The sequence below is a fragment of the Candida theae genome (genome assembly GCF_024610275.1).
Source record: "Candida theae strain CBS 12239 chromosome Unknown scaffold37, whole genome shotgun sequence".
Classification (NCBI taxonomy): domain Eukaryota; kingdom Fungi; phylum Ascomycota; class Pichiomycetes; order Serinales; family Debaryomycetaceae; genus Lodderomyces; species Lodderomyces theae.
The window spans coordinates 43021-57317 of NW_026261394.1; the positions used below are offsets into that span (position 1 = coordinate 43021).

Consider the following 14297-nt stretch of genomic DNA (forward strand, 5'->3'; position numbering starts at 1 on the left):
GAAAGGGGCTAAAACATGAAAGAAGGAGGAGAAAGTCGGCTGCAACACAACTAAGTTCTTTCACCTCTCAATCTTCTAGCCAACTGGATATCCTTCTTTTGGATGGTGACTCTCTTGGCGTGGATGGCACACAAGTTAGTGTCTTCAAACAAACCAACCAAGTAAGCTTCAACAGCTTCTTGCAAAGCACCAATAGCAGAGGATTGGAATCTCAAGTCAGTCTTGAAATCTTGAGCAATTTCTCTAACCAATCTTTGGAAAGGCAACTTTCTAATCAACAATTCAGTGGATTTTTGGAATCTCCTAATTTCTCTCAAAGCAACGGTACCTGGCTTATATCTGTGTGGTTTCTTAACACCACCCGAAACTGGTGCCGATTTTCTTGCTGCTTTAGAAGCTAATTGCTTTCTTGGGGCCTTACCACCAGTAGACTTCCTTGCTGTTTGTTTAGTTCTGGCCATCTTCTTGTATAAAATGGAGTTTATCTGTTGTGTTCCAAAAGAAGAAAAGTAATGGGCAAAAAGGGGGCAAAAAAAAAAGATAAAAAAAGTGTTTGGCAAAGTAGAAAGTAAGAAGTGGGAATTGGTTTCTATTTACTACAAATGTGAGAGATTACCAAATTACACTACTCTACACACTTTACTTCCATCTCTTTCTCTCTCTCTTTGGACTCTCCTTCTAACGACACTAATTTTTTTTTTTTCTGTTGCTGTTAAAACACAACCAGTTCAATAAAAAAAAAAAACAAAGCTACTTGCGTTACAATGCGGGTGTTATATTGCCTTATCAGGGGCAAGCTGTGTCAGTTTTTTTTCCTCAGTGTCGTAACAGAAACAATTGCGACACATTGACAGATTGGTCATCCATTCACCAGCATCCAACTACAATACACCTCTAATCCACCTAAACGCATCTTTCAATTTTGAATAACGTCGTATTATCTATATACTAATACAGTCTTGTTTTTCTTCTTCCCCTCTTCTCTCCTGCTCAGCTTCTGTACCACAATCTTGTGATTCTAGTCTTCATCATCTTCTTTTGCAATTGGAAAACACCATACATCAAGGCCTCTGCAGTTGGTGGACATCCAGGTACGTATATATCAACAGGAATGACTCTATCACAACCTCTCACAACTGAATACGAGTAATGGTAGTATCCACCACCATTTGCACATGAACCCATAGAAATAACCCACTTTGGATCTGGCATCTGGTCGTAAACCTGTCTCAATGCTGGCGCCATCTTGTTGGTCAACGTTCCAGCAACAATCATGATATCTGATTGACGTGGCGAGGCTCTGAAAATAATACCCAACCTATCTTGATCGTATCTTGGTGCCGAGACATGCATCATCTCCACTGCACAACATGCTAATCCGAAAGTAACTGGCCAAAATGACGACTTCCTGGCCCAGTTTGCTATAGCATCTAATGAAGTCAATGCATAATCTATTGGACTTGAGGCTGTCTTTTCTGACATTAACGGGAAGTCGGTTGGTAGTTGCTTTGGTGTCAACTCTTTTGATGAGACATTACGTTTAGATGTGTGTTGATAGAATGGAAGTTGTGCTATGGATGGCGATACTGTTTTGATCGGCCTTATTGAGCCTCCTAATTGCCTGAGCATGGCTGTTTTGTTTGACGAGTACATTGGAGCGGTTTGTGAATGGTAATGCAATGAGAATATGTAATCAAGAACGTTGTATTAATTTATCGCAGTATGGTTTTAGTTTCCGATACGTCCACTCGATGATCTATGTACTTGGTAACCTGTTGTGCTGTTGATGGAAGAAAGTTTCCTGAGCTTAATAAGAAAAAGAAAAAAAAATTTATGTCTTTTGCCTGTGGTTGTTTGTTTGTTTGTTAAGCAAAATTCAAAATTTGTTGATTGGACAGAGAAAGAACAAATGTCTGAAAAATGTATTTTACGACACGCGGGTAATCTGTGACGAAGAGAGAGAGACACACACACACACACACTCCCTCAGATTCAGCCACATTCAACCCACACACTCAGACATTCACCAACCCTTTCAACCTGCTCCTACCCCCCCTCATTGTCCCCTGATGAGAATGCTCAAACGAAATACGCTTCTCATGTCCTGCGAGCAATTCTGCTGTATGCTTGCCTCCCTATTCCCCAAGGTATTCTTTTCCGGAACCATTACATGGTCATTATATGTCATGTTGCTTATAATTCCCAAATACACAGAACCACAACCGTCATTTTACATACAATCTAGCATCATCATACTACTATTTATTCTCTGCATGTTTGCATATTTCAGAACCATACATACCGGCCCCGGATCGCCATTGGACTATCCGCAGTTGAGAATCAACAATTATTCTGAAAATCCCCTTGATAATGCCTCGAGATCGAGCCCAAGACCCGATCAGGAGCCACCTGAATTCATGACTGTGCATACTTTGAAGCTTGGCGGGAACCAGGGGTTTCGATATTGCAGCAAATGCAGTTGCTGGAAACCGGATCGGACTCATCATTGTTCGAAATCGGGGAAATGCATTTTGAAAATGGATCATTATTGTCCGTGGTTCTCGATATGTATTGGGTATTTCAACTACAAGTTCTTTGTACAGTTCTTGTGCTATACTGCTATTTATTGCTGGGTTGTGTTTGGTGTGTCGGTTAAAATCTTGTATGATATTTTTGCAACGGACAAGTATCAAGAAGAGTACATTTCTATCAACTTGATTCTTGTTTGTGTGTTGTCGTTGACTTTTGGCTTTTCGTTAACCTTGTTTGCACTTTTCTCGTTATACATGATTAGCAAGAATACAACAACGATTGAATTTCAAGAGCAAAGATGGAATTATCGTGGTGCCGATCGATACAACTACGAGTTTGACGCCAATGGGAAGCAAAAAAAATTGACCAACATATTTGATCTTGGACGGAAGCAGAATTTCAAAGAAGTGTTTGGTGAGAGTTGGGGGGCATGGTTGCTACCGATATCTGTAACTGAAAAAGTTGCTAATTTAGGATTCAAGAATGGAATCAACTTCAAGATCAATGAAGAAGTTTACAAGAAATGGTGCACCAATGCTGAATTGCAGAATCAGTTGAATGAGCAGTTGCTGAATTTCAAAGATAGAGTGAGAAGAGAAAGAGAGAGTTACGTAGAGGTGTAGATAGGTAAAGGAATAATTCTCTTTGGCTCTGTCTCTCTCTCTCTCTCTCTCTCTCTCTCTCTCTCTTTTTTTTTTTTGGTAGCACAGGCCCACCATAGCCGCCCTGTACCACAAGAACGAAAAATTTGGAAAAAAAAACAAAAAAAAAAAAAACCCCCAGCGAGCTAGAGAAGTAAACAAAAAAGCAGGGTTCACCAGCAGACAACTTTTCCTAATCAAGCACCATATACTCCCCTCTCCTCCCCTACCCCTTGGCCAGACATGTACACACAGCTCCCCTTTGACGAGCTCAAAGTTGACCCGAACCAAAAGAAAAGAATAGCTTATTTCTACGATGCAGACATTGGAAACTATGCTTATGGTGCCGGACATCCGATGAAGCCACATCGTATAAGAATGGCACACTCGCTTATAATGAACTATGGACTCTACAAGAAGATGGAGATCTATCGTGCCAAACCAGCAACAAAACAAGAAATGTGCCAGTTTCACACTGACGAGTATATCGATTTCATTAGTCGAGTGTCGCCGGACAATTTAGACATGTTTAGTAAAGAGAGTGTCAAGTTTAACGTTGGTGACGATTGTCCTGTGTTTGATGGATTGTTTGAGTATTGTGGAATCAGTGGTGGTGGGTCAATGGAAGGTGCAGCACGGTTGAACCGAGGCAAATGTGATATTGCCATTAACTATGCAGGTGGCTTGCATCATGCAAAGAAATCAGAAGCATCTGGGTTCTGTTACTTGAATGATATTGTGTTGGGTATAATCGAGTTGTTGAGATACCATCCGAGAGTATTGTACATTGATATTGATGTGCATCACGGTGATGGTGTCGAAGAGGCTTTCTACACTACTGATCGAGTCATGACATGTTCGTTCCACAAATATGGTGAGTTTTTCCCCGGAACTGGGGAATTGAGAGATATCGGAATTGGCAAGGGAAAGTATCACAGTGTGAATGTTCCCTTGAGAGATGGTATTGACGACGCTACGTACAAGTCGATTTTTGAGCCGGTGATATCCAAGATTGTCGAATGGTACCAACCGTCAGCCATTGTGCTACAATGTGGGGGTGACTCTTTAAGTGGTGATAGGTTGGGATGTTTCAACTTGTCGATGCAGGGACACGCCAATTGCATTAATTTTGTCAAATCGCTCAATATCCCATTGATGGTGTTGGGTGGTGGTGGATACACAATGAGAAATGTGGCTAGAACCTGGGCTTATGAGTCGGGCTTGTTAAACAACGTGAAATTGCCAGCAGAGTTGCCGTACAATGAATACTACGAGTACTACGCGCCAAACTATTCCTTGGAAGTACGTCCATCAAACATGTATAATCAAAACTCGCCTGAGTTCTTGGACAAGATTATGACTAGTATAATAGCCAATTTAGAAAATACTAAACATGCGCCATCGGTGCAGATGAATGACGTGCCCAATGATCCAGAAGATTTGGGTGATGTTGAAGAAGACAGCCCTGAGGCAATTGATACAAAAGGGGGATCAGAAATGAGTCGAGATGCACAAATACAACCAGAGAATGAATTTTATGATGAAGATGATAAAGATGCCGGAGAGCAAAACATAGAAGAGAATGGGAATAAAGAAAGTAACGGTGACCGCAGTAAGACTGACGTTGTTGTCGAAGAGGAGGAAGATGTAAAGATGAAGGATGCTGAAGTTGATGGCGACGAGACGCAAAACAACACCATTGAGGACGACAAGACAAAAGATGAAACTGCTGATGCTTCGATGTTGACAGAGGAGGAATTGAAGGAGATTGAGGCCATAAATGAAGCAGCGTTAAAGAATGAATGAGTAGATATTGTAGAATAAGGAAGAGAAAATGAAAAAGATTGTATCATTAGTTTTATTTTGATCACTCCACAAAAGTATAGAAATAAAAAAATATAAAAAAAAAAAAAAGAATCAGAACTGTATGTGGTGCATAAAGAACATATTCATTGCGTGTTGTAGGGCAACTGCATCGGTGATATCACCTGTTTTGAAATAGTGAGATCCAACAAGATTGCACATTACTTTGAAACCGTTGTATCTCCATTTATAATATCGAATGATTATCCACGACTTTATCTTGCCAAGTTTATCACCACATAAACTACGCAACAGCCCACCAATTGCAACAAAGTTGTCCAAATTACTCCGACCGAAATTACAACAACAACTACACCTCCAACAACAACTACACCTCCAACAACAACTACAACTACACCACCACCACCGCCAACGGCGATTCCTCTCTCAACTGGCGACAACTATGCGGGGCAGTGAATCCAAACTCACAATGAAGTCGTGTCGTGACTTACCATCCGCCCGGTTTCCAGAGTATATCAAATCGGCAAATAATCGCTTATACAATGTAATATGGAGCGAGGGCCCGCTTTCAAATGTGTTTTTAGTGAAGAAGCCATGGGAGCCTAGTGTGCGCGACGCCATGGTGGAGTTGATAAATCATTTGCATGTGCTGTACCCATGTGTCAATGTGATTGTTGATGAAAACGTTGCTGATGAGTTGATGAGTGAAGGTTCTAGCGTTGATAAGCAATTGGACTCGAAAGTGGAACATGTTGTTTATACAGGTACCAAAAAGGAAATCATAAGCAAGACTGATTTGTTGATTACACTTGGTGGTGATGGAACTATTTTACGAGGGGTTTCGCTATTTTCCAATGTCCAAGTCCCACCAGTCTTGTCGTTTGCCATGGGGACGTTGGGGTTTTTGTTGCCATTTGATTTCAAAAACTGTATGCTGTGTTTTGCATTGGTTTATGAGAATAGGGCACAAGCATTGCACAGGAACCGGTTGGAGTGCCATGTGGTTAGAAATGCCGATACAAAAGTGTGTCACGAGGCTAAAGAGGAGGAAGTTGAAGTTGCCACCGTCAGGAACAAGAGGAAGAGGCTGGTTACTGAAATGGAGGAGAGCAGCGACCACCCGGTAGCTATTCTGGAGAAGCAAGAAATGATTCATGCAATGAATGACATCACGATCCATCGCGGAAGCTCACCCAATTTGACATCATTAGATATTTATATTGATAACGAATTCTTCACAACTACCTATGCTGATGGATTAATCTTTTCTACTCCAACTGGGTCAACTGCATATTCGTTATCTGCCGGTGGATCAATAACACACCCAGCTGTGGCGTGTATATTGCTCACACCCATATGTCCTCGCTCGCTTTCGTTTCGTCCATTGATCTTACCATGCAGTTCGGATATTATGGTGCGATTATCCAAAACCAATCGCAGTTCATTTATAGAGTTGACAGTGGATGGAATCAGTCAACAGGATTTGCATCCGGGAGATGAATTACATATAACCTCTGAAACAGTTGTGGTTGAAAACGATAAGATCAAGAAGCAGAAGCGAAATAATGGGAGAAGTGCTGAAGCAGGAGAGTACAGTGGTGATGGTGTCGAATATAATGATAAGAATGGTATTTGGTGTGTTGCTACTAACCAAAACCAGTGGTCAAAAGATTTAAATAGTTTGTTGGGCTTCAATAGCTCCTTCAAAGGGCAGCAGAATAAGAAACTGCACTTGTGAGGGGGGGGGGGGACACGTACTTTGTGTGTATGTATATAAGAGGATACTGTAAGTACTGCAGTTTTTCATTTTACAATCATTTGTTAGCGGTTGTCAAAATAAGGAGTCAATTGCATAAGAAATACGGAGTCAGAGAAAAGACAAAAAAAAAAAAAAAAAAAAAAAAAAAAAAAAAAAAAAAAAAAAAAAAAAAAAAAGAAAAAAAAAAAAAAAAAAAAAAAAAAAAAAAAAAAAAGAAAGGAAACATAAAGAAGCGAAGTTTCTCAAGGTCTAAAATCAGGACAATAACTCAGGGTGTGTAAAAACTTGAAATATTTACACCCCCAAAAAGTAGGCAATGAAAAAAAACAAAAAAATTGTCTATTTGTGTAATCGGGTCAAAAACAAATAGGGGGTGCAGAAATTTTTGAAACCAGTTGGGAATGAAGAACAGTGTTTGTTGATATTGAATCAAGTCTACAACAACGGTGTTATGATGGTATACCCAGTGTGAAGTATGCATTTGCCCCAAATGAGCACCGTGCTCCGTTATGCTCAGGTTGAATTTGTCTAGGGTGCAAGCTAGTGATCGTAATTTAGAGATTTTAGTCTTCCATAACAAAAAAACAAAAAATAAGAAAAAGAAACTCACAATATTAATTTTCAAATGCGGGTGTAAGAAATGCCTATGTGCTGTTCATGTGACAACACAACAATTCTGCACCCCCTTTTTTTTTCCACTTATCCCCGGATTCCGACTATGGTTGAGATAAAGAGAATCTGTTCGGGGTCTTACAGGTGCAAGCAGTCTTATGCCACTGTTTGGTCGACATGGCTTGTTACTTTAGAGTGATTAAATCCGTCTGAGGATGAAGGGTTTGTAAGAGGCTGTGCCTGATTAATTGTGTGTAAGTTTTACCACCAAGCTGTGCCCGGAGTTGACAAAATAAGAAAAACATAAAAAACTAGAGCAATCAGTGGTGCTGTTTCAGTAATAGTTATAGTATTGCTTGTGTAGTAGTAGTAGTAGTAGTAGTAGTAGTAGTAGTAGTAGTGGTGGGTCATAGTAAGAACGGAGGTCAAGCTCTAAGTGTACCCCACCCGATTTTGAAATTAGAGGGGGGGAATTATTGAATGTTGCAATGTCGTAAAATCTAAAACACGAAAATAATTTAATCGACAAGCGAATGACGTTAAGGAACTTTTCATCAACAAAAATTTTCCACCCCCGTGTATAAGTGGTTGTCTACTGCACCTCACCAAAGGATATAGCAGCTTGAGTAACTGGCGCATACAGGTGCAAACACAGAGATACTTTCTTGTTGCGACACATCATTAAGTTCAATTAATTGATTACATTCATAACAGTCAACACTTGAGTGTTTTGTTTTGTTTGACAACTTTTTAACTTTGCCTCCCGCAGTTTCACAAAAATAAATTTTATATTTATTTTTTTTTTTTTTTTTTTCATTTATTTATATTTATTTATTTATTTATTTTATTTCTTCGTTGTAGTTATTGTTGTTGTTTGTTGTTTGTTGTTTGTTTGTTAATTTTCCACGTAAGACTTTGTGTACAATCTCAAGACACAACTGAACGCAACAGAGAAAGACCCATACAGAACCCACACAAGAGAAAGAGAGAAAGAGAGAAAGAGAGAGAAAAAGAGAAAAAGAGAAAAAAAAATTATCAACAACAACCAAAGACAGAGGAAAAATTGACAACCAAACTGGCCCCCCCCCCACTCCCACCTCGAGGATATTAAGCTTTGCAAACAAACTACTACTTCAGTTCATATATACATATAGTTCAGAACTGCATCGCAGGTTATACACACACACACACAGCACCCACCATCTACACTGCTTTGACTAAGATTTAGACCTGCAACACCATTTCACACCCTTTCCTTTTTTTTTCTTGTTTGTTAAGTACCTTTTCTCATGTACAATCCTGCCCACTCAATTGTTGTTGGCAACAAGCAGCCCCCACCATCCACTTTGAATGGGGGTATTCATCCACCAAACCCAGGTGCTCCGCTTCCAACGCAACCTACACCTCAACAACAACAACAACAACAACAGCAGCAGCAATATCAACAGCAGCAGCAGCAACAAGCTTCTCACGCTACCGGGCCAGGAATGATCGTTGCAGCAGCCCAGGCACAAGCTCAAGCTCAAGCTCAAGCACAAGCACAAGCTCTGGCCCAACAAGCACAAGCACAAGCACAGGCTCAGGGTAACCCCGTCGCAAACGCTTTGAGTGACAGCACGGCCTCCACCTGGCTAGCAATTGGGTCCTTAGCTGAAAGTTTAGGAGATTTCGACCGTGCTATGTCTGCTTACGACTCGGCTTTGAGACATTCGCCAAATAACCCTGAAATTTTAACTAAACTAGCCAATGTTTACCGTTCAAAGGATGTGTTTTTCAAAGCTGCAGAGTTGTATGAACAGGCACTCAATTTCAACCCAGAAAATGGTGAAACTTGGGGTTTGTTAGGACATTGCTACTTGATGTTGGACGATTTACAAAGAGCCTATGCTGCTTATCAACGTGCATTGTATTATTTGGAAAATCCCAATGTACCGAAATTGTGGCATGGAATCGGTATTCTTTATGACCGATATGGTTCTTTGGAATACGCTGAAGAAGCATTTGTTCGCGTGTTGGAATTGGATCCCAATTTCGAAAAAGCCACCGAAATTTATTTCCGTTTGGGTATTATATATAAACACCAAGGCAAATTGCAACCTGCATTGGAATGCTTCCAATACATTTTGAATAACCCTCCACCACCATTGACTCAGCCTGACGTTTGGTTCCAAATTGGATCGGTTTTGGAACAACAAAAGGACTGGAATGGAGCTAAGGAAGCTTACGAAAAGGTACTACAAGTGAATCCTCAACATGCAAAAGTATTGCAACAGTTGGGATGCCTTTATTCTCAAGCTGAACTGAACCCACCAACCCCAGGTCAATCTAATGGCTCCCATCCAGCTCGACACGAGCCATTCCAACAAGATTTGAATATTGCATTAAAATACTTGACGCAATCTTTAGAGATTGATTCTACTGATGCCCACTCTTGGTATTACTTGGGAAGAGTTCACATGATTAGAGGAGATTTCAACGCAGCTTATGAAGCTTTCCAACAAGCTGTTAATCGTGACTCTAGAAACCCAACTTTTTGGTGCTCTATTGGTGTATTGTACTACCAAATCAGTCAATACCGCGATGCTTTGGATGCTTATACCAGAGCAATCAGATTAAACCCCTACATCAGCGAAGTTTGGTACGATTTGGGAACCTTGTATGAAACTTGCAACAACCAAATTAGCGATGCATTAGACGCTTATAGGCAAGCAGAAAGATTGGATCCAGGAAACCCTCATATAAAGGCAAGATTGGATCAATTGATCAAATATCAACAAGAAGGAAACACTCATGCTCCTCAACCACCACCATCTATTCAACAACCAAGATTACCGCAAGGAATGGTTTTGGAAAGTAATCAGCAACCAGGACAACAAGGGCTGCCCGTGCAACAAACCGGTGGCCAACAATTGCAAGCTGGTCAAACGCCGGGACAACCTTTTGGACAGTTACCACCACAGCAACAGCAACAACAACAACAGCAGCCACCACCACCACCACAACAACAACAACAACAACAGCAACTGCAACTGCAGCAGCAGCAGCAACTGCAATTTGCTTCGGCTCTGGCAAACAATCAAGGTCCTCTCCAATTGAGTGCAGCGACTCAGCCAGGATCACTGTTGCCTGCGCCTCCACCACCACCACCGCAGCAACAGCAACAACTGTTGCCTCAGTACCAGCAAGTTCAACCAGGAATTGCAGCTGGTCTTGCTCAATACCAAAGCTCAAACACGAACCAACCACTGCAGCAACCAGTACAAGTACACCAGCCTCAGCAACAAATTCCAGTACCCGCATCACAAGCTCCTAATCAGTATAGTCAACAGCCCCCTCACCAGCCTCAACCTTCAATGCAAGTGAATCATCCCGACACATCACAGGCCAGTCCAGCTTTGCCGGCGTTGAATAATTCGAATCCATCAAGTGTTGCAAACATTGATACAAAGCCAACATTGGAATCGAAAAGTACCGAAGTGAAAGGAGGAAATGCCGAAGAGTTGAATAAACAACTGGAACATGATAAACCTCCGCAAGCTGTGAAAGCTGAAGCTTTTGGAAATACACAAGTACAGCAAGAGACGCCAGTTCCAACCCCTCGTCCTGAGGAGCCAACTGTACCAGCACCAGCACCAGCACCAGCACCAGCACCAGCTGTTGCAAAGCTAGAAAATGTGGAGTCTGCAAAGGAAAAGGAGTCTGCCCAGCAAGGACAACAGACGGAGACAAAGTCAGAGCCACAAGCAGAGCAGGCTCAACCCTCTGCTCCTTCCTCGAACCTGCAATTGCCACTAGCTGGCCCTTCTTCAGATGGTTATGAGACTTTTCCAAATAATGGGAAGCGTGACTTGGATGATAAAGAAGACTCAGAAAGGATTTTGAAAAAGAAGGATGTGGAGGATAAGAATGCAATTGCGACAGCCGCTACTTCTGAACATGAACTTCAAAGTGAAAAGGAGGAGCCACCAAAACCAATTCAACAGGAAGTGAAGATTTCCTCCAATTCCGGTGTTGAAGCTACCAAAGCATCGGCTGAACAACCCAACCCAGGAACCCCATCTTCAGCTGAAGTGCCACCAGTTCCAGCAGAAGCTCCCGCGGAAGTTCAATCGGTGCCCCGTTTTTCAAGTAACGTGACTGGCAAAAAGGCGGAGGAAGATGAGAGCAACTCCAATGAACCAGATGATGTTGTCTCTGGTGCAATTCCTGCAGGAAATAAAGACAAGAAAGATCGTGGTGGTGATGGTGAACCTGTTGTACAGGACCATCATCATGCTGGTGAGACTTCAGCAAGAGAAGAGAAGCATGAAGAAGAGCGCAAGAAATCGGAAGACAATCAAGACGATGCGAAGGCAAATCATGAAAAGAAGGATACTGAGCAAGTCGAAGAAAGCAAACCTGAAGATGGTGATGACAATGCAAAACAGGATGCAAAGCAGGAGGAAAATGCAGAGCCGCCAATGAGACAAGTTGAAGAAGACGAGAATTACGACGATGAGTAAAGGACCTTTGAACGCAACCATGCGTTGATTGATTTTGTTTAGTATACCTTTTTCTACAGTCATTTTGCAAATTGTACCAATATAAGATATATGTATCATTACCTACCAATGTGCATGCCGGTGTGTGTATAAGTACTTGCCCCTCACTGCTACTCTCTCTCTCTCGCTTCACTGAGGGAAATTACCCGGTATGTTTGCGAGATCATTGATTAAAACGTCGCTAACTTCAGCCAACGTGTCACCACCACCACCACCATCATCATCATCATCGCTACTTCCGTTTCTTCCTTCTTGTAAAAGACTTGCTGTCAAGCTTTTGAATATCCCAAGATCATTCGAATCAACCAGCACGATTCGTGACATTTGTTTCACTTTTTTCCGCGCCATATAGAGCTGGGGAATCTCTTTGGCAATGGCAACAAGAACCAATCCAACAATGTTTGCAATGAGGATTTTTTTATCAATGTGTAATTTATCAAAAGCGGCGAAATTCTTACTTAGCAAAGGAGCAATCAATAAACCGACTTTGGAAGCAAGGTATGGCCAAAAGATTGTTGTTAGTGATTTGATGATGGTTCCGTTTGCTGCTAATGGTGTCGAATAGTCGTATCGAAGACATGCCCATGTGAATTTCACATTTGAAGTCAAGGTCAACTTGATGTACTTGAGCCATGTGTTGCGTAATGCGTGCAAGTAAACAAACTGCTTATGAGCAAACTTGATCCATGATGAAATAACAGGAATGTTTAGGAATGAGTTTGCTTCAATGCTTTTATCAATGGTGTTGTAGATTTTGCGATTTCTGGTGGTCAAGTCATTCAACTGGCTATTCAAATTTTCCAACTGATCAATTTCAGCCTCACTTAGACTATTTGCTATTGTTCTGGGCCGAGATTCCATGGTGAGATTAAAGTAGGCACGATTGAACGAAAGACGATAAAAGAGATCATACGCCCATCTCAAAGGAACCAACATGGATATAATATTGTTTGTAGAAAGAAAATCAATGTTTCTCAATGGATTAGCTGTGAAACTGAACCCATGCTGAAGTCCACTTGTGATATCAGCCTTGAGATTTCTGTAGATGGCTCGAACTAAAGCGTGGTCACCAATAGAAGAAATATAAGCACTAATCATGAGCTCTGTAATCAACGCACTGGGATACTCGTCATCGCGACGACCAAAAATCAACTTGAAAATGGAAGATGATCTAGCTCGGTACATTACAATTGGCAACACTGGAATACGGGAGAACTTCAACGGGTCAATCAAGCCTTGAACTAATGCTTGCTCCAAATTATCCACCGCGTATGAAGCCGAATTACCAAATAGTATTTTCGACAATGACGAATACGTACTTGTTGACTTGAGCAAGGTTCTCCGCGTCAATAATCGTACCAATAATGGGGCAGGCACGATCTTGTCCATCATTTTTATGCCCACGCTTGTTAACCCAATGTACCCCATTGATGCTATACCAGTGAGTGCCGACGTGATTCCAAGAAAAACAGCACCGTATCGAATCAATTTGGTGGTTGTCGATTTCAATGCAGAGTGGAGCGTGAGTAGCAACGACCTCTTCATGGAAAACATGATCCATTTCTTGCACTGTGGGCAAGGTGCTAGAATATAAACCAAGGTTTCTCTAGAGTTGCTAAATGAATCCTCACCGTGGCTATTGTGGTCGCTTAATGGAGTCGCGTGACCGTCATGAGGGTGCTCCAAATCCTGCTCATCTTCCAAAGACCCGCCTTCACCTTCACCTTCGGCATCTACATCCGTATCATCTTCGTTGTTTGTGAAACTTGTGATATTGTTGAACCAGCTCTCAAGAGCTTGTGCCGTCAAGTCGATTCTGATGGTTGTGTTTGTAGTGCGTGCCTGCCCTATACCAATATCACCACCATGTTCCTGATGCATCCTTGCTAATAAAGAAGTGTCGGCCGGTGTTGCAGACGCATGAATGACACGCAATTTGTTAGGAGGAACCGTGTCAAGCCAATCCAATAAGCACCTACGATGGCAAACTAGTGAACATGTCGAGCATGGCTTTAGCATGTCCTGCGCATCTTGAATGGTACCAAACGATGGAATGTCAGTATCAGTTCCTAAGCAGAAACAGCATGAATCGGACACTCCTGTATCGCTGGATGGATCTATACTTGTCATTGCGTGAAATTGGCGAGACTGGTTAGTTGAAAAACTGGGGTCAGAACTAAGGTGAAGTGTAGAACCCAACTGTTTTTCTTTTTTTTTTTTTTTTGGTGGGGGGTGGGGAGCTGCGGATATATAAAATCGCCTGAAGCGGGTAATTGTTAACAGCATTTCTTAAAAGCAAAAGAGATGAAATCTACGATAAAGCTATGCCGTGCATCTTCTATTCTACTTAGTTTCTTTGATATTCACTACTCCAATGACATTGACACT

The 14297-nt window shown here is 41.6% G+C and overlaps 7 protein-coding genes across 7 annotated transcripts; 4 read left to right on the forward strand and 3 right to left on the reverse strand. All coding sequences in view use genetic code 12, as the record gives it.

Moving 5' to 3' along the window:
* Nucleotides 1–50: 50 nt before the first annotated feature.
* On the reverse strand, nt 51–461 carry HHT1 (Hht1p; the record flags this gene model as incomplete). The annotated part of the gene is made up of 1 exon (XM_051750952.1): nt 51–461. One exon carries the CDS (start codon nt 459–461, stop codon nt 51–53), a length of 411 nt encoding a protein of 136 aa, XP_051609773.1.
* Nucleotides 462–990: 529 nt separating this feature from the next.
* Nucleotides 991–1653, reverse strand: FESUR1 (Fesur1p; the record flags this gene model as incomplete). The annotated part of the gene is made up of 1 exon (XM_051750953.1): nt 991–1653. One exon carries the CDS (start codon nt 1651–1653, stop codon nt 991–993), a length of 663 nt encoding a protein of 220 aa, XP_051609774.1.
* A 620-nt stretch (nt 1654–2273) lies between these two features.
* On the forward strand, nt 2274–3155 carry KGF57_001719 (palmitoyltransferase; the record flags this gene model as incomplete). Its single annotated transcript, XM_051750954.1, has 1 exon — nt 2274–3155. The coding sequence occupies one exon, from the start codon at nt 2274–2276 to the stop codon at nt 3153–3155; it is 882 nt and encodes a 293-aa protein (XP_051609775.1).
* Nucleotides 3156–3416: 261 nt separating this feature from the next.
* RPD31 (histone deacetylase) lies at nt 3417–4979 on the forward strand (the record flags this gene model as incomplete). The annotated part of the gene is made up of 1 exon (XM_051750956.1): nt 3417–4979. The coding sequence occupies one exon, from the start codon at nt 3417–3419 to the stop codon at nt 4977–4979; it is 1563 nt and encodes a 520-aa protein (XP_051609776.1).
* A 460-nt stretch (nt 4980–5439) lies between these two features.
* POS5 (NADH kinase) lies at nt 5440–6735 on the forward strand (the record flags this gene model as incomplete). Its single annotated transcript, XM_051750957.1, has 1 exon — nt 5440–6735. The coding sequence occupies one exon, from the start codon at nt 5440–5442 to the stop codon at nt 6733–6735; it is 1296 nt and encodes a 431-aa protein (XP_051609777.1).
* Nucleotides 6736–8657: 1922 nt separating this feature from the next.
* SSN6 (transcription regulator) lies at nt 8658–11870 on the forward strand (the record flags this gene model as incomplete). The annotated part of the gene is made up of 1 exon (XM_051750958.1): nt 8658–11870. The coding sequence occupies one exon, from the start codon at nt 8658–8660 to the stop codon at nt 11868–11870; it is 3213 nt and encodes a 1070-aa protein (XP_051609778.1).
* Nucleotides 11871–12038: 168 nt separating this feature from the next.
* Nucleotides 12039–14039, reverse strand: KGF57_001723 (uncharacterized protein; the record flags this gene model as incomplete). The annotated part of the gene is made up of 1 exon (XM_051750959.1): nt 12039–14039. The coding sequence occupies one exon, from the start codon at nt 14037–14039 to the stop codon at nt 12039–12041; it is 2001 nt and encodes a 666-aa protein (XP_051609779.1).
* Between the last annotated feature and the right edge of the window lie 258 nt (nt 14040–14297).